A 27,535-nucleotide genomic window follows, 5' to 3' on the forward strand; every position below is an offset into this window, starting at 1 on the left:
TTAAGTGCATAGGATTATAATATTTTATTATGATAATACATGAAAAAAAATTATGTGCAAACTGTAGTTTAACATTGTAACAGCCTTGACAGATTACAGAACAAAACTTCCCATCTGATTTTTATATCAACTCCCCAGTCTATTGAAAACTGCATCAACATATATTTAGATGTTACTAAGAAATCAACATAGTTCTAAACGTTCACATGACACAGTATTTAAACTTACAATGCATTTTTCAAATAGTTAATCCAAGTAGTGTTAAAGGACCACTGTCAAACTCTTATGATTAAAATTTGTTAAGTCTTAACAAAAATAATCAGAAACCATTCTCTTAAGAGAATTTAAATATTATTTATCTAGTAGTGAATTTCTTGTAATACAAAAAATAATTTCATGACTCAAAAAACTACTTTCATTTGGATTAGCAGCAGTTTACTAACAAACTCCACTTTGGGTTACGTGCATGTAAAGTTCATTTCTGAGCTAGGAAATTATCCCCTAGATTTTGGTAAAGTAAAAAAGTCAAAGTTTTGGTTCGTACTTAGTGGACTTAAGCATAGCTCAATAGAGCATTTTGACAGTGATCTGACCATTTAAGGATCTTTGCTGATAGAGATATTGAGCACAGATTTAAACACAAATTATGGAGGATGGAGGTTATTCTTTCCTTCTGAACTGATGTTGCCTGTGAGTCTTCTCATAAAAGCTCAGGCTTTAAAATATAGTAAAATCTGGCTACAGAGATTCTAATATTGGATCAAATAAACAAACTGATAGAAGTATAACACAGAATCCCAATTCAAAGTGATCTTACTTTTCTAGTGAACATCTGCAAAACTTAGCAACTTGACATCCATATTGGCAGGCTTTGGATTTCTTGGTGACTGCTTTAACGCACAGGGTTACCACCAGGGCTCCCAGAGTCTTCACAAATGCATTGCTTAAAAAGAATGATTATTACTGGTGTTACACCACTGTCAACTAAATTGCAGGAATTCAAATAATGTGAGGTAACCTGTGACACCATGGCATCCTCTCGATAACCAGTGTAAGCTTTAGAAATACATATACTTCAGCCTGCTTCCCATGCTGTTTTTGTATTTCTTCCTCTGCCAACTGAGGCAAAGATAAACACCTCTTGGTTTTATGATATAAGTCTACCCACTGAACACTCCTCATCATACACTGATGTACATGGATTTCTCAAAAAAAAGAGACTGTGAACTGACAAGTAACAGGTCTTTGAAGTGCTGCATCTCTGCACATGGCCTACTCACTCACAATTTTGCTTGAGCTTGGAGATAGGCACTTCTAAGAAGAACTAGGCAACAATCAATACAAATCCTGGTGAAGAATATATTCACAGTAAAGGCAGGAGTGCAGTCATCTATGAAAAGGAAAAAGCCTTACCTAAGATACTTGCTTTTATCATTTTTAGACAGAGTTGCTTTTTAAATTTTGTAATAGGTTAGTCTTTTTTCCACAAGAATTTGCATCTATTTAGAAGGCTATCAACTTCCTCTCCCTCATGCCTTAAGACAGAGCACAAACCTCTGGCTCTCTTATTATTGACTATGATGGGGTCAAAACCTTCTGCATGAAGTGAAAGCCAAATAAGAAAAGTTAAACTGCACTAAAATTTGAGAGAAGCATTTGCAGTCTTTTTTTGAACATATATATGTCTATGTACAAAAATAAATTCTGACAGTGTCCATTTAAAAAAGTTAAATATATACAAACTGTTAAAATAATTACACAAACTAACCATTTCAGCGGCTTTTAAATATCACCCATTCAATTTTCATAAGCAAATTGCAATGCTATTTAGCATTTCTCAATATATTCAACATATTTTTTGGAACAAACTCAATGCAACACACTTTACATTTCAGAACAACTACGTGCAGCACATACCTCAGATGCAAACAGTAAACCATTTGAGTTACATTCACTTTGTGATAAAAAGTGTACTGGCTGCTTAATGCAGCACCTTCACTATGGCAAGGTCATGTTAAAGTCTCAATCCCTCCCCTAACACAGATGATTAACAACCAAGTTACAACACTGTCACATAAAAATATCCTTTAGCATAAACAAATGCCTTAAGTTTGTCACAGTTCCCTTCTCTCAGCTTTCCAGAACAACAAACTCTCCAAATATTTTTATAAGCTGATCAGAAAAAAATAAACACATCCAGCAAAATCTCAGTCCACTTTGTACAGGGTAATGTAACACCTTAATTCACTAGTTCACAAACTGTCTAATTGCTAACTCACAAGCCTACAAACAAAACAGTTCCCTAGCCAATGGTGAGAGTGCTCCTGCTTGCTCCCTTTCGCCTGGTGCAGTGGTTCCCTGCACCACACCAGGAAACATGAAAGCCTCAACAGTCTGTCTGCACCAAAAGCTTTTGTGATAAACTGATGTATCTGTGACTTACAGCTTGAAAGTTTGGTCTATAGAATTTCCACGTGTTTATGTATTCTAAAGAAAATGCCAAACGAGTACTTTGCAAAGATAAAGCTTCAAGTGGTGAGAAGTGCAGCAGATAACCATGCCCACAGGTGGCAATGGCTACAGAATTATCACTTTCTGCTCACGGACTCCTGCAGAGGTGTTGCTCCTGCTCTGACCTAATGGCACTGGTCCTACCACACACTAGATCTTAACAAGAGCTCTCTCAGGTCAAAACCTGAGCAGGAGATGATGAATAATCACAAGTCTAGTACTATATCAACAAGGTTTCAAGCATGAATGTAAAACCTCTCCTTTTAGTATTTATCCATCTGCCAGATTGTAACAAAAATAAAGCAAAATATTTCAATTTAAATAAATAAAACAATATATTTCAATAAAACAATATATTGCAATACCTGTAAAAACATGCTCTGAAAAAGTAGAAAGAAAAACTATAGCTTTGGCTAAAGCTACTAGTTTACAGAGTTTTTATAAAAATATGAATAAAGTAGGAAAAAACAGGGAGAATTTTTGAGCTCACCTCTATCAATTGGCCATCTTTTTGCTAACACATACTGCTTCTGCTTGTTATTGATGCTTTCACAACCCATTTGGTTTTACAGCATGTGACAGATCACACAAAATTGACTGTCACTGAGAAGTGATTCTTGAATTTGCAACACGAAGTGCTATGCTTGCAATGGATCTCATAGCACACGTAGAGATCTTGTGACAGATTCCAGCTTGGGAAATGTAGTTGGAAGCTAAACAATACAGCCTTTCTGCTCCAAATATATTAAAGTGCCCAGGTAGTACCTTCTCCACAAGACCTCTATCTACTAACTCCATCAGGCGCTGGCAGCTTGCAATGTAGTCACTGATTCTGCTGTAGGGAAGCCAGTCGATCATAGATCCATCATACACCACATCTCCGCTGAACAAAATCTTCCGGTCCTTGTCATGTAAGCAAATACTGCCTCGTGAATGACCAGGCATGTGCATGACAGTGAGCTGTCGATCTCCGAGGTTGATCACGTCCCCTGCAAACAGATTTATTACAGGAAATTGTATGTATTTGCCACGTTTCCTAAATGACATAAAGAGAACTAGGTAGTTCTCTATGCATATACTCATATGCAGAGTTGATACATACTACCTATTGCAACAGTGGGAGTGGGGCATTTATTTTCTTCGTGAGTGCCAAAGAGGTGTCTGAAATACAAGCTTAACAAAATGGTATTTTCCAGTGATACTAATGGTTAACACAGGCTTGGGTTGTATTAATGGAATATATTCACATTCTAATAAATTGCACAAGGTGAAAAGCAATGCAGTAGAGAAAATGAAATGGGAACAAATAGAATACAACTAAGCTGGGTCTTCAACAGTTTGCAAAGAACGTATTTCACAATTTATTATAATTTTACCTTTAGAATTCCTTTAGAATTGCACTGCTGTTACTCCTAAAAGGCATAAGGCTAAAACATAAATTGCTGGAGGAGAACCAAGCAAGACAGGTACACACCTGTCTTGACACACTTTCTCCACTTCATTCCTTAAGATATAAAAATAGAACTTTCTTACTATTAGGTCATTTTTTTCACAGCTTAAATGTGAATGCCTTTTAGTTGTACCAGCCACTGAACTGATACTTGTGTCTCATGTCTCAGTTAGCATCTTAGAAATTCTGATGCTACTCTGGCAGCCAGTGTACTTGCTCTTTGAAAAAAGTATTTTTTTTTAAAAATAATTCTCCCTACTTTTTGAGGAAAAAAAACAACTCAAACTTCTATTGATTTACTATAGTTAAATGTCACTATAGTTATTTAACTATTATTATAGTTAAATGTCATCCAATCTTTACTGAAGCTTCCAGTAAGTTCAGTTCTGCTTTTCCAGCAACTATGTGGGATGGCCTAATAAAGCCAAGAAAAGAGTAAGCACTGTGCCTAAGGTGTCACCTTTCTGACACCCACTCTTTAACATCTACTGAATAGTATTGCATAGTTTAGGTGTTTAGTTACCAAAAAACCTAGTCACTGTCTCCCATTAGAGACTAAATGATCTTATTTTATCTGCAACAAGCCACTTCTGTAAATGCTACATCAGTAATATGTGATTTTTTAAATTTTACATAAGTCAGGTAAGATTCAATAAATGTATTTATGTAAAATTCACGTAAATTCTGTAAAATAAAATCTATTCTCAGTAGATATTTCAGGAATTGTTCTGTTAACTGCACTTTCCATGTTTTGACAGCTTATAAACAATAAAGATCACCAGATGTCAGAACATGACCTGCTGACATACCATTTGAAACCTAAGGATAAACCTGGGGTACTCAATTAGTCACCTAAAACACTGCTGAGTGATTCTTATTCTATATGGAAAAAAACCCAGCCGCCAAAACCTTCAGAACTGGTAGAAACTATTTAACCCAGTACGAGTCTTTTTGGTCCCATGCTGGCTGCGGGTGGCTTTTAGGTCCACAGGAGTGACAAAATTAATCAATTTGATTATTTTATAAGAGGACCTGGGTAAACCAAGAGGCGCTCAGCGGCAAAGAAGCTGCTCCGTAATACCCAGAGCACTGTGCCCCAGCACCCCTAGGCGCGGCGAGGCCGCCCCCTTACCCTCGTGCAGCAGGCGACTGGGCCGGACGGGCGGGACGCGGAACTGCCGTGCACTCCAGCCGGGCCGCGGCGGTCGCGCCACCTCCCGGTCTGACAGCCAGGTCACGGCCTCGTAATTGTCGCCTTGGAGCAGCGCCGACGCCTCGGCGCTGTGCACCGCCACCTCCTCGAAGTGCTGCAGCCCGCCCGAGTGGTCGAAGTGGACGTGGGTAGCCACGGCCAGCAGCGGCCGCGGCCCGGCGCCCTCGGCCGGCGCCAGCAGCCCGGCGTCACGCAGGTAGTCGGGCAGGCTGCGCAGTCCAAGCCCCGCGTCAATCACCACGTCTCGTTGCGAGCCCCGCACCAGCCAGATGTTGGCCCGGTTGCCCGACTCGTAGAAGCGTTCCTGGATCCAAAAGATACCGCCACCCAGGGGCTTGTGCGCGAACCACTCCAACGCCGACATGGCCCGGCCGGCGCTGTGGGCCCGCAAGCCGCCCCCCCGCTGTGCCCCGGCGGCGGCTCGGGCGGGGCCGAGCGGGGCGGGCACGGGCCCGGCCCACTGCGGCAGCGGCAGGCGGAGCGTCACGCGGCCGGGAGAGGTGTGGGGAGGTTCGGAGAGGCTGTGGGGGGCTCAGCCGTGGCGCGGCACGGCGCGCGTTTGAGCCCCCTTCACCACTGAGACCCGCCGGCGGAGGGGGTAGTAAAGGTGAAGCGCTGCGGCCGTGAGGGGAGCGGCAGGACCCTCTAGGGATGACGGGCCGTCAGCGAGGGGTGGGGAGCGGGAAAGGAGCGGAGAGCAGCTGAGAGGGCTATTCTCACACGGCAGAGGTTAGTGACCCTCAGGACAAATATCTTCTCCCCCTTACTGGCTTTAGTTAAAAAGACACCCACAAAATTTCAGTATTTAATGTTCGGTACTTTCTTTTGTTTATGTTCTTCCCTTTAACTGATGGCACCTGCCTCTCAAAATCAGAGAACACAACCACCAGAACACGATCAGGAATTTTGCTGTGAGGAAAGCGTAGGATACCGAGAGCTCGTCTGAGCGCTCAGTCTTCTCAGGTCTGCTGTTGTTGCACCAGCCGTCCGGCAGCTGTCGGGGATCCGGATTCCACGGGCCTTTCCCTTCTGAAACATAAGCTGCCTTCCCCTGAGTAACTGCCCGAGAAAGTGCATATGTAGGTTTGGAGGAATTTGAAAAGCCTAAATCTGAAAATCTTCTCTTTTATAGATGACACACAGACTACCCGAAAACAAGAAAATACACCCTTTAGATCCTTTAGAAATCCCCCAAGGCAAACAGAACGCTAGTTGGGGTAACTTTATCATCCTTAGTGGCTTAGTTGTCCAACTCTTCAGGATTTTTCCATCTGTCACTGTCACTTTGTGCTGTCAGTAAACATAAGCATTCTGAGGTTTTTAAAAAATCGTAGGTTTGGGTAAAAATGTGTAGTTGAAATGCTGCTAGTTTTAAAGTTTATTCTCATCAGACTAATGCAATGCCATTTTAAACAAATTTACTAAGAATTAACTTTAAAGCAGCTTTTAAAAAATGGAACCTTCATATTCACTACATTTAATGCCTTTCCTTGTTAGCTTAGCATCTTGTTTAACTTGTGTTGTGTTGTTCTGCTGTTTACTTTTTTTTTTTTTTTGCATCTAGATAATTGCTCATGTTTGGGGCTTTACAGTGTCTTTTATCTTCTCTATTCTGCAAGGCTCACATCTTGCTTTTCATCCTATTTTCAGAGGACCTTCCCTTCCCTTCCCTTCCCTTCCCTTCCCTTCCCTTCCCTTCCCTTCCCTTCCCTTCCCTTCCCTTCCCTTCCCTTCCCTTCCCTTCCCTTCCCTTTTTTTTTCTTAAAAAAAAATATTTATTTAGGTCTCTCTGCTTATTTATTCTGTGCTGCAGAGTGGCATGGAAATCTAGAATATGATTTTGTTTTATCCACATAGAGCTTATTTCTGTTGAAAGTAACAAGTAGGAAAAACACTGGCATCAACATGTTTTCTATGACCTTAAAAAAAAGGCGTTTGCTTCTGTCTGGGGGGAACCAGGTGCACTCGTACAGGTACAGCAGTAAGTCTGGAACAACCTGGTTGTACTGAGCAAGTACAGTGACCTTGCAGTTACTAGTGAACAGCTCATGGGATTTCTGGGCCTCGACCTTGCACCAATCTGAGTGGTTTGTGGGAATGAGCAGTATCACAGCGCTTCAGCTTCTCTTGGAGCCCATTTATTGACATCTTCCCCCATTCTCACATTTTGATTTATTTATCAAGCATGGGTCGTGCAATTAATGGGATGAAGCTTGGTATAACATGAAAGTGGAGAGAAGTGACTGTAAGTGTTTTGGAGGCTCTTCTTCTTTTATGGCCTTTTAAAATATTTCAGTTAGAAACAATATCCTTTTTTTTCAGCAGTTAGCTTGCAGTCCTGCTGGAGTTTTTCATGACTTTTGATTATCTTAATTACCTCTTTGCCTGTGTCACTTTTTCAAGATCCAAAAATAGTTACTAAGATAAAGGACAAAAAATAGTCATGATGAAGAAGTCATGAATGACAAACACAAACTGCCTTTTGGAGAAAAGTTCAAAAAAAACACTAGAGTGCAGTCACAGAAAGTTCAGGGTTCTTAAACTTTTTTTTCACCTGTTTCTGGTTCTTCTGGTTGAACTCAATACAGTGCATCTAGGGTTTTGAAGAAGATGGCTTAAAATTCCTATGTTAGGAGGCAATTTCAGGCATGCAGAGGTAGCTAGCAGAAATAAGTGAATGAAGCTGATTTTATGCTTGTATCAAATTTACAGTCTGTGGAAGAATCCAAGATGGGCATTGAAAATGGCTTGCTATTTAAAAATGATTTCTGGTTTTAAAATGCCTGTAGTCTTTGTTAGATACTAACTTTCTTGGTAATATGTACATCAATTTGAAACACATAAGGAAAATATATCTTTAAAAATCTATAATATTTTCAGTACATCCAAATGGCTGGGTCAGGTAGAGGAAGGGGACATGCTTCATCTGCCTTCAACATGGAGGTTATTGGCTTTGGTAAAGATGCAGCTCTACGTGATGTCATCTGTAAACCTCACCATAATTTCCAGTAAGTACAGCCAGTATCTTGGAGCACAGTCTGTGTTCAAGTAAACTGTGTTCACAGTCATGTTTAGAGAACATAGAGAACTTAATGAAATATATGAACATCCCTAAGAATTTTGGATTTTATAATAATGTAAATCACCATTTTTCTTAATTCATCATCAAAGGGGCTTTCCTTCCCCTTTGCTAACTGTTGTATCACATCTTTAACAGGATTGCTTGCAAGGAGTTAGTGCATTGAAGTCCTCATCATGATTTGGTTTTCTGGACATTACAAGAATAGATACACTGGATACTTGAATTTTCTGAAATGAGTTTATATTAATCTTTGAAGCTATAAATAGATTTGCTGATTTTAGAAAATTACTATTTATGCAAACATGAAAGATTGTGTATGATTGTCCTGTACTGCAGAAGCCAGCATTAGAAAATAACTGAAAGATTCTTTGTGTAATTAAGGAAGCATAATTGAGACTTGGCATTTAGGATGTATTTGAAAATCAAAGGGGAATAAAGACCATCTTCTGACCACATTTTGATGTGCAGGGAAGCTTTTGACTTACTGAACCATATATTATTCATCCTCTTAATCCAGCATTACAATTAAGATGTGTGATTTCATATTACTAAGTCATCTGTAACTGTTTTTCATGTGAATGTTGCAGTTTGCTTGGTAGCACAGTTCTGTGCCATCTGAATTCTGTATACACTGCATCTTTTGAGGTACAGTCAGCCTTACAGGAGAATTACTAGCCCCAGTATATTTAATTTATACCCTGGAGAAGGTAAAAGGCTTTCTTCCTTCTGTGAACAAATTTCAGAACCAAGTTAAACTTCTCAGGGCAAATCTGGTGCCATTCAGGAAAATCAGAGTTAACCTAGCTGTATAAGTAGAATCAATAAAAAATTCAAGTGTTGATTTAATGACTGGGCAATGACCAAAAGTATGTTACAGCTTTGACTAACTTACAGTGAAATTATTTGAAGCAGAGAGTTATTGCTGCTGCATATTCCTATTAGACACTTTCTGAGTTCACACAAAGTTTCTGTAAATGCAATTAGAAACACAATTAAGGAACATCAGCAACATTAAGTGATTTAAAGTGTTGGCCAACTAGCAAATATAGATGGAAGCAATAAGCTCCTTTCATGGTCCAGATCTGGGACTTGTGATACACTTCATGCTTTGCAACCTACCACTCAGTTATTGATTTAGCACCATTTATCACATGAGAGAAACAACATTCATTCTGTAATTCTGCCTGTAGTATTCTGGATATTTTTAAAACTGTTTTTGCATATTTATCTTTCTCACTTTCAAGATTCAAGTTAAACAAAAACAAAACACCCCAAAAACAAACCCCCACAAAAAACCTCCCTCAAACCCCAAAAATCCAACTCTTAACATTTCATTTAAATTCAGCTGGTAGAAACTGTGTGAGGGCCTGGTTTTAGACAACACAACCTCATGATAATAGTCATAAGAAGAGTGTCCATGTTATTCAGATTGCATACTTAATGTAGCTGTAACACTGTCACTGAAGTGGTTAAGAGCAACACTACTCTGACTGAAGAGAGAAGGAATGGTTTCTGAGAAAGTTCAGTTGGTGAGAATAATTGCTTTTGGCAATTAAGAGTTTAGGATTACTATGAATGACTGTGTATCAGTTTTAATAATTTTTTTCCCTGATTTTGTCCAAAATGCCACATCTGAGGGGTGGGTTATAATTACATATACATTACACTTATAAAAGACATCATAAATTGATGGTTTCAATTTAAAAAGCTTGTTTTTATCTCCGTTGCAATGTGCAGTTGTCTCTGGGACTGCATTCTGTGGCAAAAGTGGTCTAGCTTTAAGAAAACTCTGGAGTAGATTATTTTTAACTGATATTTTCTGTTACCTGGTTGACAAAACATCTTGTAAAACTAAGAGGGTGTCACAAAGTAGGCTGTAAGCAGGAACTTCATAAATTGTCTTTGCTACAAGAGTGAATGGATTGTTATAAAACCTCAGAGCAGTATCTGCAAGCCAAATGGTCTTTTGAAGTGTGAGAAGTGAAACGTTTTAATTAGTTAGGATGTATCTGTCTATCTTTCATTATTCAGGTAGCAAATGAAAGCCCTGTCTCCTTCTACCTGGAAATTTTGACGTGAAATGTGCCATATAGCATAGATTTCCATCATTCAACACTCATTTTGAGAGAATAGCAGGCATATTCTATAGAAATTTCTTTATTTACCCCACTATGTAAGTTACGAATCACTCATATTTTCCTCTAGGTGTATCTGCCAAGACTGGGTGACTGCCACTTTGGCATTGGTTTGGAATTAGTTCCTTGGTTGTGAGTGGCAAGAGTCAGTCAATGTATTTTTTTACTGATGGCATCAGCAATTTTTTCTTCACTAAAGAGCCTTGAACTGAAATCAAAACTATTTGTTTCTTTTCCTCTCTTTGCTGATAGTTTCCTATATCTATGAATGCCCCTTGAGACACTGTTATTTTAATTGTAGACTCTTTCATGCACAATTTTGGGAAGGTTTTCTGTTTGTCTTCATAATAACTAAGTTTAAGATTTAACTTCATCTATGATGTCTTCTTTTTCCTTGGTGAATATGCACCTGAAGGATGGAATGCCATACAGAGAGACCTTGACAGACAGGAGAAGTGGGTGCATGGGAATCTCATGTAGTTTAATAGTGAGTGCAAGTGCTGCACCTGGGTTGGGCCATTGCCAGCACATTGAGGGAGGGATTGTTCTCCTCTTCCGTGTTTTGGTGGGACCCCATCTGCGGTTCTGCATAAGCTCTGGGGTCCTAGAACAGGAAGGACATGGACCTGTTGGAACAAGTCCAGAAGAGGCCACTCAGTTGATCAGAGGGAAGGAGAACTTCTCCTATGAGGAGAGGCTGAGAGAATTGAGATTATTCAGCTTGGTAAAGAGAAGTCTTCAGGCTGACCTAACTGCAGCCTTTCAGTATCTGAAGGGAATTTACAGAAAAGATGGGGCAATAGCATGTAGTGACAGGACAAGGGGGAATGGGTTCAAATTGAAAGAGAATAGGTTTAGATTAGACATTAAGAAGAAATTCTTTACTTTGAGGGTGTTGAGGCACTGACACAGGTTGCTCAGGGAAATTGTGGATGCCCCGTTTCTGGAGGTGTTCAATGCCAGGCTGGATGGGGCTTTGAGTAACCTGATCTAGTGGAAGGTGTCCCTGCCCATGGCAGTGGGGTTAGAACAAGATGATGTTCAAGGTCCCTTCCAACTCAAACTCTTCTGTGATTCTATGAGTTTGTGATTATGTGCTAGAAGTCTTTCATGCTAAAGGTCAAAGGCTATCTTTGTAACTATTTTTTGTAAAATATCTGCAAATATTATCCCTACTTGGGTTAACAGTGCAATCAGATTCAGTAATTTTGCACTAAGTGGATTTTGCATGTGGTAATTTGTCAAGAAAAAATGTGACTGATTTAAAAATACTAAAGTTTTGCTATTGCTTTTGGCATTAGAGATTGTATGTAAAAGGTTATTATCCATGTATAAATGGATGTACTTGCACTGTATGACTACTATGAATTTCTCAATTTACTTCTTGTGCCTGGATGAGGGTTAAATGTATTAAAAGTGTTTAGCTGCTGTTTTGGATAGGATGCAAAGCTCTTCCATTGCAGAAGTACTGGAAGTCTTGGAAGCTGGTGATCAGATACAACCTTTTGAGACTTAGGAATACTGGATACTATTTATGAATAACACAGTGATGTTAAATGTTGCTCACTGGTTTTTGTAATAAAGATTTGATTGTGAAACTCTTGAAGAGTAGAGAATTACTGTTACATTTGATGTTTCAACTTAGTCTCTAAATAAATCTGCATTTAACAATTCCATGTTTTCAAGGATAAAAGAATAAATTATAGTATTTTTGGAGTGTTGGGTGTTTTTTGTTTGTTTTGGAGTGAGGTTTTTGTTCAGTTTTTTTACTGTTTGACAACAAGAAACTGTTCAACATGGGATTAGAAAAATATACTCTATGTTCAGTTACAGGTAAATATCAAGGACTGTCTGGATTGCCTTGACTGTGAACTGAGTAACACTTTCTCTATAGTAATTGAGAGGTAGTCAGGAGTACCAGGACAATGCAAAGGAGCAGGAAATGTGGACACCAGGAAATGGCTGAGGTTATCAAAGGCTAATTTTCTATGAGCCTGTGAAATGTTCTGATCTTTTAAGTATTTGATTCACTATTTTTCAAACAATAGAAAGGTAAGAAATTATTACCAAGTCATATATTCCTTCCAGTCCTGTATTTTGAGAGTTATTGTACTTGGCATGATTTCAGATCAAGGTGAGTATTCTTTTGTCATAAAAAAAAAAAAAGGGAAAGAATCTGCTTTTATTTATTTACCCTGTTGTAACAACTGATTAGCAGCGCAAATGCAAACTTAGGCTATCACTCTTGTACTCCTTTTTCCTTACTCACTTCATAAGAGTTTTGAACAGGGAGCAAACACTGATGTTACTAAAAACAACCCAGCCTTATGTCTGTCATGGGAAGCTATGTTTTATAATATCAGCCTTCCCAAACCATATCTTTATAGCTCACTACTGCAAACTTAATTACATAATAAGTAAGTTGAAGAGCCTGTGGGCCACTGGAATGGCTGAACTTTGTCTCCTTGGGATAGAAGCCAGTTGTCCTTATGTGGGTAAAATGGCAATCCTGACTCCCGTTTCTCAATTTAAATTACAGCTAGAATTCCCTAAAACTGTTGTACTAAAACATTTTGGCATGTATGTAAATAGGATTGAGGACCCTTCCTTTCCCTGGTGGCAGGGGAAGGATTACTGCTGTAAATCATAATTTTTCTATATTAAAGCTATTTTGTGTACAGATAGGAGAAGACTCCTATGAGAGATGAAACCAAAGAAGGCAAACAAAAAAGGTATGTTATATATTTTAGGAAACAAATATTACATAGTAGTTGAGAAACAGAAGCTGTAACGGAGATACTTAGAGGAAAAAATGCTAGAAATGTTAATTAGTCTAAATCATTAAGGCTTTTGGCAGATTTTTTCCATAAATATTTTATTAGTCTGCCTTTTGTGGTTTTTGCTTTGCTTCTGTAGCATGTTTTAACTTACTGGAAAAGACTTTCCTTCCTTTCTTCTGCCTTTTATGTTGATGCACCATATTAACATACAAGATATGTAACAGTGAAAAATTTTTAAAAAATCCACAAATCTTTTTTGTTTTGAAAACTTGTATCTTTTGTCAGCATTCATCCCACTCAATAGTAACTGGCTGTTCAGGTTTCCTTTATATTTTGGTTTCTCAATTATCTTGTTAATGATTTGGTTGATTTTTGAATATTTTAGGCCTTTTATATGTAACTTAATGTGGGTTATTTTCTATTTTCCCTGATTTTACTTTATTTTCAGCTTTTGTCTGCAGAATCGTGAATCACATCCTTGAAAAGCAGTTGGAACTAGTAGTGGTAGTTCTTATAGAAAAACAGATCTTTATTACACAGCATAATTTGTTTTTCAAAGTGTTTTCTAGTATGACTTACGACTTATTTTAAGTTCTTTGTAGAAATTTGTGGCCTCCTTTAGCTGTCTGTTTATATATAATTGTTTGCTTTCTTCCAAGTCTTTAATGTGTCATTTTTCAGTTCACAGATAAAACAGAAAAAGGAATGGGAATGTCCATAGTCACAGAGACTGGCTCAGCTGGAATCTTTGTTCCCTTTTAGAGCATCATTGAGAAGCATGATACGGAAGGTAGACTGTAACATTCAACTGAAAATGAAATACTTATTTGCAAAATCTCCAAAGATGGGACCAGAATATACCTGGGTTTTATTCCAAAAGAAGAAACCATGGGCTTTTATAAGCCTATGCACAATAGTTTTCGCCCTGAGATCATAAAAAGAGAATGACTGCTCAGTGGGGGAATTTTTCTTTCTTTAGTTCCGATTTCTTTACTGGCTCTTAGAAGTACATTCCTCTACATGTTATAATGGCAAAGATCAGCTGACCATCAGAATTTGATTGGATTAAAAACCAGGTTCCCCTAAAAGCAAAAACAATGTGGGGCTAAGGGTTTTTTTGTGGACTCCTGATGATACATTTAGTTGTTGTTTTGTTGTTTTTTTTGTGGAATCCTGATGATAGAGAGTTCTGTATTAGTCAGGAGGTTTGCACATAGCTGATCAATGACCCATTAGAGCTCCTGGTACTTGTCTTTTTTGACACATTAACCATGGTGACACTTAGGTGACACTTTAACCATGGTGGAACAAAGGTGAACAAATGAACAGAATTTGTACAGAAATTCAAACCAAGTTCCTACCATTCTCCCTTTTTAGCTTGCAGGAGTGGTTTTGGGATCAATACAGTTCGATGCACAGAGGCAGCTTTACTTTTACACACCTCCCCTCCTTTTTTTTTGGTTTCCCTGGATGTTTTAACTGCCTTCTCAGTGACAAAACTTAGGGTAGAATTCCACACTGACCCTGGGCTGTGAAATGCAAAATCCTAGATACCAGCAGTGCCTGCTGAAAAGAAAAAATACATAAATAAGATAAATAAAAGTGTCATCTGGGTTCAGTAGGCCAGCCATATGCACAGGGATATAGCATCAAATGTATGCATTTTAGCCCAAGTACTGGAAGACCAGGAATTAGACTGTATTCTATTGCACCTCTAAGGTAGGGAGCTATTTTGCTCCCATAGTTCTAACAATGAATCAGCGTTGTCACTGACATATTTTATAAAAATCCTTTTGCTAGGATTTTTTTCCTGAGAAGCTGAGAGGTCTCAGAAACAAAATGTAAACAATAATTATCTGATGGCTGTGGAATGTGGTCTGGCGATGGTTCATCAATGGGTGCATCTTTGATTGGTCTCATGTGGTTGTTTTTACTTGATGACCAATGACAGCCAGCTGTGTCGAGGTTGTGAGCAGTCACAAGATTTTATTATTCATTCCTTTTTTTGCTAGCCATCTGATGTCTTCTCTTTCTTTAGTATAGTTTTAATATATCATTTTCTTTTAATATAATATATACCGTAAAATAATAAATCAGCCTTCTGAAACATGGAGTCAAGATTCTCATCTCTTCCCTGGGGTTGCCTGCAAATTATACACCGTGTTTCTAATTTATAAGGGCCAAAGATGCCCAGCTCTTAGAGACAAATCTCATGTCTGTTTGTTCTATATGTATTATCTGTAAAAGCCTGCAGGAGGTTGTGCAGGGATGATAATTCTGAATTGCACTTTCTGCTTGTTTTCCTAAAAAGCCTGCTTCATTCTGGATGTGTTTGTTTGATGCTGTTCATGTTTTTGCAGAGCAGCTTGACTCCCCTGAGCTCTGTGCAGCACTTTAGTCATATAATCCTTTCCTAGGCAAAACACTGGAATAAACTCAATGTTATTTATGACAAATGCTTTTGATAAAATATAAGTGTTTTCTCAGCAGTTCCCAGTGTTCTCCATCCTTGAGCATTTGGGGAACTTTGGTTTAGGGTGCTGCCATTCAAGTAACTCTTACCTGGGTATATAGTTTGCTATTTTTGATCTTTGCTCCACCATACAGTTAATCAGGGAGAAACTTGATAAAGATTATGCTCATGAATCAGGGGACTATGCAGAAATACACAACATAGATTCATTAGAGGAGAGCCAACTGTAGTCAAAAAGCCATGTAGCTGTAGTAATAATGCCTTCTGTTGGAGCTAATGAACTTCTGCCTTTTTTTAACATCTACTTGTCTGAAGTACCCATCATTAATGTTTTGTATAAATCAGTAAAAATGAGTTTTTATTTTTTCAAGATGATTAAACATAACAAGTGAGATTCTGTTCTCGTTTCTTAGCATTTTTTAAGTATAGAGGTGACTAGTATTTTGTGAAGCTGAATGTTGTATTTTAGCCCAGCCTTTGGTCAACTACTTGTTCAAACTGAATTTCAGCCAGGCATCTCTTATGTAAATCAGCCATTTGCATCTCTCTGAATGATGTAGCTCAAAGTCTCAGGTAATTTTAATACAGATAGTATGGGATTTCTGTGGCATACTCAGGATGTATTTACTCTTAAGAACAAGTAAAACAAGATAATTTGTCTTTTTCACATTAACAAAAAAAAATAACAGTAATGTATTTTATTTCACCAGGTGCAAAAACAAAAAAGGCAAAAAACTCTGAGCCTAAAAGTAATCTGGATGTCATTGAAAAAAAATTAAGTAAGATGTGCATACTCTTTCTAAATTTTACAATAGACATTGAAGGAAAATGAAACCTAATATGTTTATTAGTACAAATGGAATAACAAACACACACTTTTTCTGGTCTTTTCTTGCTACTCTGACAGACAACTGTTCTGCAGCATGGTGGCACAAGGGTTAGGGTACAAGTCTGGCTGTGGAGAAACCACTTTCTTTGCTTTTGTTTGTACCTGAACACAACAACCAACTGCTCTTCACTGGGTAGCAACACAGTCTAATGTAAATAGTAGAGTTGCTATTGGAGCTTACAGAAGGAGAAACTAGTGCCAGTGTTTTTAAATCTGTTGCTATTTCACCCATCTACTGATGTTGGAACTTGAAAGAATTTACTAAGTTGAGAAAAAACACAGAAACTTAGGACATGACCGCTGTTTTGTTGGCAATTACTTAACCATGTGTCAGTGGGAACTTTTAAGGTGAAACAGCTTTATATTTTTTCTCCTGGTGATCCACCAGTTGTTTAAAGTAGTTATATTATTACATATGGTATGAGGTATTGCTTTATCAAGTATGAAATGGTCTTCTGTCAACTGTTCTAACAGTGGGAATAATAATAAAGGGGAATTGTCATCTCAGTTTATTACACAGGACATGGTTTTTTATGGCTGATGCTTGACCAAGTAAATCCTTATTAAGTTCTTGTGCTTCACATCATATTGTAAATATTGACACGCAAGATTTGCACAGCATTGTTATGCTAACTGTCGTGCTGTTAAGTGCATCTCAACTCTTTGGTAGTGTGGAGGATATGCTGTTGCTGTAAAATGGGATTACCTTGTTAAGAGATTGCCTTGTGACAGGTGCTAGAAAAGAAGGATGAGGAAAAAGAAAAACCTGAAGATGAGAAAGACAAAAGACAAAGAAGGTGAAGATGATGAAGAAGCAGAAGAACCAGAGGAATATGATGAAGAAGAGCATGAAGAGGTGGAATGTTAGTTTTCCTATTTATACAGAGTCAGATCCCAGTCATTGATAGTGTGTTGACTGGCAAAGAAATGTTCCAAGCTTCCAATAAGGCAGAGTTGTTTTGGGAGAAATTATTACATTAATTGTCTTTGTTGCACTACATTGTATTATAAATTTAAGCGACTGTTCTAGACTTATTACTCACAAAGAGCTCTGATAAAAAGATCTTGTACATAAGAATGTGTTTACACAATCAATACACACAATTACTCCTTTTTATCACGAAAACGGTGATGCCTGTTGTTTCATATATATCAGGACTTCATTACAGTATTTTCCTTTTTCTTTCCCAATAATCTATTACTGTTTTAAAGTGTGGGTGCTCAAGTGCAGTTTAAATAATTTTTCTTCTAGAAATTGTCTTCTCTACACATACAGTGATTTTTTCCCCATTGGTTTAGGAAAATGACTACATTTCTTCCCATTTTGAAGATGGAGATGGCTTTGGTGTTGCCAGTGATGACAATATGGTTGAAGCAACATAGTAGCTGTTGTTTCTAAGTATTAAACTGCTCAAGCCTTATACTACCTGAAGCCGTATATTATGGAGATAGGCTGAGTATAAATAGACTTAATGCTTTAGCTCTTTTGGTTTTAAGCAGACTCTCCAAAAACACACTGGAGTTTAATTGTACTGAATAATTGTACAGAATACTTTTATTCTGTAAAAGAGACTAGGGAATCCTATGTTTTGTTCTTTTGCTAAGTGCTTTGCAGACATGCCTTTTTATGGTCCTCTGGAATGCCTATGGATAGAATAGGGTATGCCATTGTGTTTCCTCTGCACAGAAAAAAAGTATGCATTTTACTTGAAATTGTCTAAGCATTTGCACTAGTCAATTCTATGCCTCAACAGTAAAATGTTAAAACAAATAATGAAATTCTTGATGACCACTACAGAAAAAAAGACACAGAGCCTTTACGGACATAAGCTGCTTGTTGGTAGCTGACTCCTTTGAATAACTTTTAAGTAACTTCTGAGTTCAGGTAACTGAAAATAACTGACAGCTATACATTTCAACATAAACTGACTTGGAAGAACCAATGCATGATGTCCTAATTAAAAAAATAAGAAAATGCCAAGAAAAAGCAAAAGCTTAATGTTTGGAACCATCCTTTTTATTTGAAAACCAACAGCTGTAGTGTTGAAAAGTTATTACTGAGATTAGATGCTTGAAGAATGCTGTGACAGCACATTCTCTATATCTTACTGTCTTTTGATAGTAAAAAATAATATTTTTTATTGTTACTATATTACTGTTGATCAGGGGTTTTGGGCTTTTTATGTTGCTTGGTTTTGCAGTGTTATTTTCTTTTAAAGAAAGTGTTTCACCTTACTGATGACTGGGAAACAATTCTGCATTATTCTGTGAACTTCTGATATACAAAACACAGAAGATGTGAATGAGGCAAGGATGCTGAAAATTAGATTTGCCTGCTGTGACTATAACTGCTTCTGGTAGCTGTTCTCCCTGTGCAAGGTGAATGGTGAGACTCCTTACCCCCTACAAAACAATGCAAATAGATGGAACTGTAAAATTAATGCTAGAAAAGTTACTGCACGAGTAACAATTTGTTGACAAGTTGTGGCTTGCCTGAACAAGTACAGCATCTCATTCTGTAGCAGACAGTAATTCTTGAGGACCGATACTTTCTCCATTCATCATTCTTCTAATGGGCAAGTGCCTTCCTACTGCACTGTTGAGAAATATTACTCTGGTAAAAATCAGGTCTTTTTGAGTCCTTTAAGAGGTAAACTGTAGTCACCTCTGTCATCCAGAGGGAGTTGCAAAGTCTTAGGCTGGACCCTCCAGGATTAGTTTAGCTATGGTAAATAAGGCCATTGATTAGGAACAAGGACACAGATCAGTGCCAGGGCACTTCTGAAAAGCAGTTAGATTGTGCTCTTCCAGAGGTGTAATACTCGCACCTCTGCTTAGCAGCTGATTTTCTGATTGCTTAGAATTTATTGCAAGACCATAATGCAATAAAACTTATGACTGTTCTTTAGTCTGCAGCAAACTTCAAATTTGGACATGCATATATTCAAATCCTAATTTATAGCACAGAAGAGTACTGCTTTCAGTGTCATCTCACCGTCGAAGAACTTCACTGATCCCTCCTTTACTTATTCATACCTATTTCTAAGAACTAAAATGTTCTCCAAAATTTATGCAGAGAAGTTCAAAGTTTACAAGGCATGAACAAAATAAACCATAAAGGCTGCAGTTATGGTATGGTAGATAAAAATATTGCCAACAAAGTACTTGCTGGCTAAGGATTTTTATTGTAGATCATACATAAAAATTGGCCTAAACAAATAAAAGTAGTAACCTGCTGTAACAAAAAATGCAAAATACATAGAATTAAAAATATATTAGATGCACCATTTTCACTGCAGTCTAAAATAAAATCTTTATTTTACATATATTACTTACATTTTTCTAAAAGCAGAGGAGCAGAAGTATTTAAAATAAGACTTGCATCCTCACTCAGAAGTATTTCACAAAGTTGTATTTTCAGCCCTTATACAAGTTACAAAGACTATTTGTGAGAACTTATTCTGAAGTATACCAGACTTAAAACATTTAGATTTTTTATGATCCAGCAGTGCAATATGCACTTAAGTTTAAAACTGAACTGTTGCAATTATTCCAAAAGGTGATTTACAACTCAATTATTCCATGTTTGTGGGGGTTTTGTCTCTTTTTTGTTTGCTTTTGGGGTTTCTTTTGTTTATTTGTCTTTGGTTTTGTTTGTTTCTTTAGGAAATCAGTTTCTAGAAGACTACCTTCAGAGATTTTATCTTGAATACGATTTAAGTTCCTCAGAGAGCAGTTACCCGGTTTATTCCAGGCTGTGATGATGAATTACCAGCTGTGTTGTACTTTGGAAAAAAGCTGTAAATATCCCCACATTTTGCAGCAAGGCAGGCCAGCTGATGGTTGTAGATTACCAGGATCAGGAGTCCTACAGTCTTGAAAAGAGTTCTACTGTATCTTCTGATAACGTTAACTCTAATTAAATGTGCTGTATGAAATATATTACATAATACATATGTAAAAACATATCAGGCTCTTGGTATGGAATATGGTCCCATAAAATAGCTACTCCTTTGTGTTTTTCTGAAGACTGCTTATTTTAAGGTAAAGGAAGGCATATCACCCTTAACTCAGTGCCAGTAAGCCACAGGTCTTTGACACTGTAAAAGCCCAAAGTCTGGGACACACTAGAGGACTCTTCAGCTGTACCACCACAGACCTCTGTATTCATACATCAACAGGTCAGAGACCTTCCTGACCTAGTTGAGCCACAACCACAGTTAAGTTCATTTCTGTACCAACAGCAATTTAGTAACTATCAGTCCAAGTATGTGCTATATATTAGGCTTATGCTGCATCATCACAATAGCTAATTTAATGTTCTTTGATGAATCCATAAGAAATGGAAGGAGATAAAGTATTAGAACTGGTGAGTTTCAGCAACAGGATGGGAGAAACAGCAAAACAATAAAATTATGCAGCAAAAAAATTATGCATTATATACCAAATTTCATCCTATATAGAAAACATTTGTTTTTATGTGCCAAAACTTTCTTGTCGGAGTGAGTCACCTTTTAAAGTTTTAACCATGAGAGCTGTATCACTTTAGCCACCATAAATTATTTTGTGAAGCATTTTTGCATATAGAACTGCTACCTCAGTGTTTATGTTTGTCTTACAGGCATATTCGCTTAAAGAAAATAACTACTATTTGAAAGGATCTTTGAAAACAAGTGTAATGCAAATCATCAAGTTCATGCTGTTTGTAATCTCTTTTCCAGTGTGGAGACTATGAGTAGGCTCACTATCTCCACAGATGCTCCTTTAATCAAAAAGTTCAACAGTAACATAGTTCAGGCACCTAACTTTACATCATTTTCCTTCAAGCTTTGGCCTGCCTCAATTTCAATATAATACAAGTTAGGCAATTCTTGTTCATACACTTGGCATGCCAGTGAAGACTCTCTGCTCCACTTCTTGGGGAAACAGGTGCTCCAAGAATAAATGGGGCCTAGGTCTTCACTCTCAGAATCTCACAAAAGCATTTTGGAATACCTCAATAGTTAGAACACGTTCTCTTTACCTTTTTGTACTGCATATGAGTCAAGACACTCATTGAAAAAATTACAATAATAGTTTAAAGGTTGCTGTCTGTTTTTCCACTTCTCTCTTTTTAAGTCCTAATCAAGTTTGTTATACTGGGTTTTGGTAATAAATGCTGTTTTGAACAGGGCAATGGAATTCTTACTCCACAGGCAAATATAACCAAAATACTTATAGGCACCATCTCAGTTTTTATTTAAAAGTATTCTGAGTACACAAGTACCTCCTTTCTGTATAAAGAGTCCAGAGGTGTGGGGCTTTATTTATGTTTTTTTATGGGTTTTTGTTTGTTTTTTATCCTGAAGCCTTTTTAGATGGGGAAGAAAAAGAGGAGAAAAACCAAGGTTGATCATGAAACTCCAAGAGAAACATTCATAAATACACCAAGATGTAAAGTACAGGTCTGTAGTACAAGTTGTCTATTCTGCTCAAATTTGCTAGCAGACATTAAATAGCATTTGAAGTCCTCTAGGACATTTCAGGAAAAAGTTAAGAGCTTGAGGTTCATGGGCACAAGACCAGTATTAGTATGCTCAGTACCCACATGACTGCTATCTGAAGAATCAGTTGGTCCTGAACTGAGATTAACAGGAAGGGGAAAAAAATAAATCTATTAGCAGAAAATAAGGACTACTGGGGCAGTTACAGGAACGTGCCACACTTCAGCACTTTTTTCATTCTACACACAGGTGATCAGATGAGAATGCAGTCCAGTCAGTTTTCAGCAGGATACCAAGGAACAATGTGAAGTTTCAAGAGGACTACTAAGTGGACTGTGGTGAGGCACAGAATGACAGAGAAAACAAATTACCCTAGTGCATATACTGAAAAGTACCAAGGAATGGGTTGACTATAGGCACAAGATTTCAAGTTTAAGTGCTACTGCCTCTGTAAAAAAGAACTTCATGCTGGCTATTAATTATGGAATGACTGAGTTTTAAAAGAAATCTTACTCTATAAGAAAGATAAATTATGAGAACACCACTTAAACTTAGAACTGTAAACCTGATATTAAAATGTCAAGTGTACTATGAATTCTGTAAATCCTTTCAGATGTTTAAAAGTTAGCTATCCCCATATGCCCACTTCTGGGCTGTAAAACACGGAACTCCTTGTGTGTTAGTTCGAGCTATATTTTTTCATCTCATCATTAATTAAGAAACATGCCTATCAAAATAGAAAAAGGTGCAAAGCTTCAGAGATGACTTCATACCTTAATATACACCCCAGTCTTGTAAATTGCCTATCTCAGGCATATTCAGAGATTATGTGATCCCCAGAAATATCCTTGTAGTGGAATACTGCCCATAAAGGCAAGTCACACATCAGTACACTTCTCTACATTCCAAGTGCATTTTGCATCCTGTGGATTCCCCTTTACCTATGTTATGTATCTACAAACAACAGCTGTCTAGGGTCTTCCACTATTAATGCTGAAGGTCTCCTTGATTATCAACTTTCATCATATTTGTTGGATTTATTCCATTTTCTGTTTCTTTCTGATGTGATACTGCTGTGACAAACAAATGAGAAGATTCCATTGGGAAATGGTGACTGACATCTGCTTTCACTAGAACTTCATAATACAGGAGATAAAAAACTGGAGTTACTATGCCAATAATCAACATAATCACTACTGCTGTCCACCATCCTATACCCCAGTCTGCCCCATAGTAAGGATCCTTGCATTTTTTAGTTTTACCATCAGTTTCAAAACAGATCTGTTGGGCTGCTAAAGCAGAAACAACTTCATTCAGATTCTCTCTCTTTGTATCATTACACTTCACTATTTCTTCTATATCTCGATCGACTTCTTTTAAGAAGTTGCCAGCAGTCTCATTAGCAGAGAATTTATCACAAAGAGATGTTTCCTGTACTTCTGGGGAATACAGAGCAGGCCGAAGAGCTGGTCTTCCTTTTGGAGATATATGGGTTTCAGTCAATACACTGAACTTTTTCACTGGAATTCTGATAGATCTCAGGGCAAAAAAATCTTGATCGTTGATAAGATTGTTAACTCTCTTGATATCTGCAACCTAAAAATGAAAACAACAGCTAAAACATCATATTGCATTGAACCAAAACTCCCTTAACAGTACTACACCTTTAAGAAATACAAGTATTTTGTAAGGAAACAAAGATAAGGCCTTTGTTTTTGCCCTACCCAAGTCAGCTCTCCTTTTCCATATTCTTGTTCAAAATATCATTTTTCTCAAATTAAGTTCAGATTTTAAGCTGAAGTCTAGGGTAAGGCCTTTGGTTTTTATTATCATTAAATTTGTGGGTTTTTTTAATTGATACCCATTCATACAGTATGAGTACTGTATTTTTGATACCCATTCATACAGTCAGAAGAGGTCAAAGACCAAATCTGAACAACTTTACAGCAAGAAGGAAATTAATTATGATGCAAAACCCCTCCCACTTCAGGTAAGAAGACTGGAAGTCACTTCACATAGATACATTAACTTATATGTATGTTCAGCTATCAGTTGGCAATTATCTCTGTGAAATTAATGAGAATTCACCTCACTTTAAGTTTTCAAATTATGTAAATTACTGTTAATTTCTAATTCAGTGAGAAACATCTGAGTTAGGAGTTACTACAAAGTATGAGTTTGCAATTCATCTAGCCACAGGTGTGTTTTTTTGCTGCTTCTGGGGGCTAAGGCAGAAAACAAGTATAACTTTTAAACTACTGTAATCTACTTTACCTAAGTCAGCTCTCCCCTTTTCCTATTCTTGTTCAAAATTAATCTCACTTTGCCTGCAGTAAGTTCAGATTTTAAGTCTAATGTGAAACATTCTGCAGGGATTTAAGTGCACTGGCATAATCACTGGCTTCACTTTCAGATGGTAACTCCCTCACTGTAGCAGGCACAGCCACAAACTTCACCATAATGAAGTACTTCCAAATCAGTGCTTTTCTGCAACACCTGCAAAGCACACAGGAATTACGGTCACTTGAAGATGCACTGTATCCAAGTTCATGTAAACCTTTTTAATGTGTAGAAATCCTTCAGCTGCTATGGTGGTGTATTTGTTAAGTGTATGATGTTCAATAAATTGGGTAAGAATAAAGACTGCCAAATGCAGCAATTTATGATTCCACCAGAACGCAACTTATACTTTCTGCCTCAAGTCCCGGGATAGCTCTTCACATTCTCTTGAATTTGCAAGAAAGAGTACAATTTAGTTATCCTTCCTTTCTTAGTGAGGCCTGACCTCATAAAGCTGCTCAAAATACCCATTTGCAGTAGATTCTGAAGCCAAGACTTGGTTATTGAGGCTAAGGTCTGCCATGATTAGTTATGTCAAGACTTTAATACCTCAAGTCACAACAGGAGGCCCACAATTCTGTTTCTGCCTGAAGAATTAGATGACAGTGTATTCTGTATATACGGATTTTCAACTTGACCTCATGGCACCTGTGCACTTAGCAGTCAGTCCCATCAACACACACAGCTGATTTCCTGTTTAAACTGGAAACATCAACCAAGACCAATGCCATTGCCTTAATAGTACTGGCAGCTAAAATTACTGGGTAGGCAGGACGTTTACCAGAATAATGTAAGAACTGAGCTAGAAGTAGTGAGCACAAGGAAGGGTGCACAGGGGTGGAAAGTTCCCAAAAGTACAGCATGCTCATGCTTAAAATTTAGTGGAATTCAAAGGAAAAATATGGAGGATTTTTTTCCCGTACTTTGATGGAATTAGGGCTCCACACAAACCCTTAAGATAGTTCACCCTTGTCCCCCAGCCCAACAACAAGGATGGCACTAGATGTGCCGACCTATGACTGGAGAACAGCTTTGATTGTAACACTCTGAGAGTGTCACAACCAAAACTATGCACTTGTTTTTCACACTTATATTAGTTTTAAGGGGAAAAGCCCACGGAACCGGAACCCTGCGCTGTAACACGAACACTCCTGACGTAATTTTCCACTTCTGAGACACACGGCGTTTGCTACGTGCTGCCTCCGGGCGCAGCCGGCCCGGGACCAGCCTCGCGGGCCCCGCTCCTGGGCACTTACGGAGCAGCAGAACTGCAGTGCGATCGCGTTCAGCGTGTCCCCTTCACGGATGTCCTTCGTCAGCAGGACTATATCATCCAGCCTGTCCCTCGACGCGCTCCGCCGGACCTTCTCCCTGCCCCGCGGCCGCAGTTCTGACAGCTCACCCTCCTCCTCGGGCCCCTCGCTCTCCGTGCTCACGAAAGGGTACAAGTGACCGCCGGTGAGCGGCTGCGCCACGGCGGACGGCTGCGGGCCGCTGCCAGCGCCTCTGCCGGCCATGCTCCGCGGGTGACCCTGTGGAACAGACCGCAGGCGTGGCGCCCTCCGCGGGGAGCCCCACGCTGGCCCCTCCTCCTCGCCCCCGCCCAGCTCCCTCCAGGCTCAGCAACCGCCGGCCACGCCGCCGTGGGGAGGTGAGAGTCGTCCCGTGCCGTGCCGTGCCGTGCCCAGCCGGCCCGCTCCGCCCCGGACCGCGGCTTTACTTGCCCCCACTCCACATGGTACCCACCGCGATGGCGGCCGCGCTGTCGCGGCCGCGCTGCCACGTCCGCAGCGCGGCCACGCCCAGGCGCCGGCCGCACAAAGAAGGGGGCGGGGGTGGCGGGAGGCGGCCCCGGGGCTTGGCCGTGCCTAGCCGACGGGGCCGGCCCGGCGGGAGAGCGCGTTGTAGTGCCGACTGGCGCTGGCGCAGTCTGCTCCGGTTCGCCCTGCTCCGTACTGGTCCGCTCCGCACTGCCCGCGCCGCTCCGCTGCGGCCCAGAGAGCGCTCTGGCTGAGCTGCTCGGCGTTGGAGGCCGGAGCGCGGGGCCGGCGCTGCCGGGCGATGAAGCGTTTCACCCTCGTCTTCCTGGAGCCCTCGGTGTGCTCTTGCTGATCCTCTTTCTGGAGAAACATAGTTTGCTCAGATGTACGAAGTTGCCATGTATTTGAGTCATTAAAAGGGTTCTTCTGAGACTGTTTTTCCCTAGCGTTCGCAGTTCCACGTTCTGTATCTCTTAGTCCCGCCTGGCTCTTACAGCCTTGCTGCACCTTCAGAAGCTGCCAGGCTGTTTCTTTATAAACCCTTCACACCTGTCCCCTCAGCACTAGTACTGCAGAGGTACAGAAATCTAGCCCTCACTGATAGATCTTTCTCACATCAGAGGTACCACAAATGAAACCCTGTCGATATTTCAACTTTCTTTTCCTAGGGGAATAATTTCTACTGTAGGGGTCTGTCAGCCGCTTTTGGGGTGCTGAGGCAACAGACGGATGTCCTAGATAGATTTAACTTAGTGTGTATTTTTGCTGACACAGTCTTAGCAGGAAGTTTTGGATTACAGCAGGAGTAAAGTATTAAAAAAACTGATGGCTCTAAGGCTAAATATGTTGTAAAAAAATGTTGAAGGCAAATGAGTTTGCAGGTCTGGTTCTTTAATCTAAAAATAGATTAAATTTGATCTTATGGTACTTTTAAATTAGGGTTTGGGGTTTTTTTCTTTTGTTTTTGAGCCTTGCTAAACAACCAAAGTGGTTAGAAATATGTTTGATATTAAAAAACACAGATTTTTTTTTTTTATGTCTTTACTTTGGAAAACCAGATGTCTTGAGTCTAAAGACATAAAAATAAGAGCTTACAATTGTGTAGCTCTATGAAGTGTCACGTTCACACCCACAGAAGCTTAATTGAAGCCACATTTCCAGATATTGTAAAACAAGCTGTGAAGGTACATTGTGTTCTTGTATGCCAGCCCATTTTTTGTGTGTATATATTACACATTGTATCTACCTTGAAATAGTATTCTGTTGTATATAAGGGACGATCAGTTAAAATAAAGGCATTCACAAGACTGTCTAGGTACTCCCTAGCCAAATAGCATCAACACGAGCAGTACATTTCTCTCAAGAACATAGAGGTTTGCCTGAAAGAGTAGAAATATTCTCAGTTACAGAAGTCAGCAC

The 27,535-nt window shown here is 39.0% G+C and overlaps 2 protein-coding genes and 1 long non-coding RNA gene across 8 annotated transcripts; 1 reads left to right on the plus strand and 2 right to left on the minus strand.

Annotated features, from left to right (window-relative positions):
• Positions 1 to 5,644, minus strand: MBLAC2 (metallo-beta-lactamase domain containing 2). Its single transcript, XM_054651541.2, has 2 exons — positions 5,094 to 5,644; positions 1 to 3,500 (listed from the first exon to the last, which is right to left on the minus strand). Exons 1-2 carry the CDS (start codon positions 5,536 to 5,538, stop codon positions 3,112 to 3,114), a joined length of 834 nt encoding a protein of 277 aa, XP_054507516.1. The 5' UTR covers positions 5,539 to 5,644; the 3' UTR covers positions 1 to 3,111.
• Positions 5,644 to 20,499, plus strand: LOC129132930 (uncharacterized). 5 transcript variants are annotated; one of them, XR_013180134.1, is made up of 6 exons: positions 5,768 to 5,903; positions 6,049 to 7,419; positions 8,055 to 8,182; positions 8,392 to 13,123; positions 13,853 to 13,961; positions 17,266 to 20,499. It is a non-coding gene; the product is annotated as an uncharacterized LOC129132930 (long non-coding RNA). The 5 variants fall into 5 exon arrangements; XR_013180137.1 differs by lacking the exon at positions 6,049 to 7,419 and having other exon boundaries at positions 5,644 to 5,781; XR_013180138.1 differs by lacking the exon at positions 6,049 to 7,419 and having other exon boundaries at positions 5,649 to 5,903.
• Positions 19,828 to 26,709, minus strand: LYSMD3 (LysM domain containing 3). Of its 2 annotated transcripts, none has more exons than XM_077172053.1 (3): positions 26,081 to 26,709; positions 25,613 to 25,888; positions 19,828 to 23,612 (listed from the first exon to the last, which is right to left on the minus strand). In XM_077172053.1, the coding sequence occupies exons 2-3, from the start codon at positions 25,871 to 25,873 to the stop codon at positions 23,004 to 23,006; spliced, it is 870 nt and encodes a 289-aa protein (XP_077028168.1). In that variant the 5' UTR covers positions 25,874 to 25,888; positions 26,081 to 26,709; the 3' UTR covers positions 19,828 to 23,003. The 2 variants fall into 2 exon arrangements, with proteins under 2 accessions (XP_077028168.1, XP_054508284.1); XM_054652309.2 differs by having other exon boundaries at positions 26,103 to 26,707.
• Positions 26,710 to 27,535: the final 826 nt, after the last annotated feature.

This window comes from Agelaius phoeniceus, chromosome Z, assembly GCF_051311805.1.
Source record: "Agelaius phoeniceus isolate bAgePho1 chromosome Z, bAgePho1.hap1, whole genome shotgun sequence".
Lineage (NCBI taxonomy): Eukaryota > Metazoa > Chordata > Aves > Passeriformes > Icteridae > Agelaius > Agelaius phoeniceus.

What these genes read in the sequence shown, in the direction of transcription:
- MBLAC2 (XM_054651541.2), bottom strand. Translation starts at nt 5,538, where the DNA reads ATGTCGGCGTTGGAGTGGTTCGCGCACAAGCCCCTGGGTGGCGGTATC. An exon ending in CAGTCGCCTGCTGCACGAGG is followed by an intron (nt 3,501 to 5,093) that starts GTAAGGGGGCGG and finishes ATCTGTTTGCAG; the next exon opens with GGGACGTGATCAACCTCGGA.
- LYSMD3 (XM_077172053.1), bottom strand. Translation starts at nt 25,873, where the DNA reads ATGGCCGGCAGAGGCGCTGGCAGCGGCCCGCAGCCGTCCGCCGTGGCG. An exon ending in CACTGCAGTTCTGCTGCTCC is followed by an intron (nt 23,613 to 25,612) that starts GTAAGTGCCCAG and finishes TTTCATTTTTAG; the next exon opens with GTTGCAGATATCAAGAGAGT.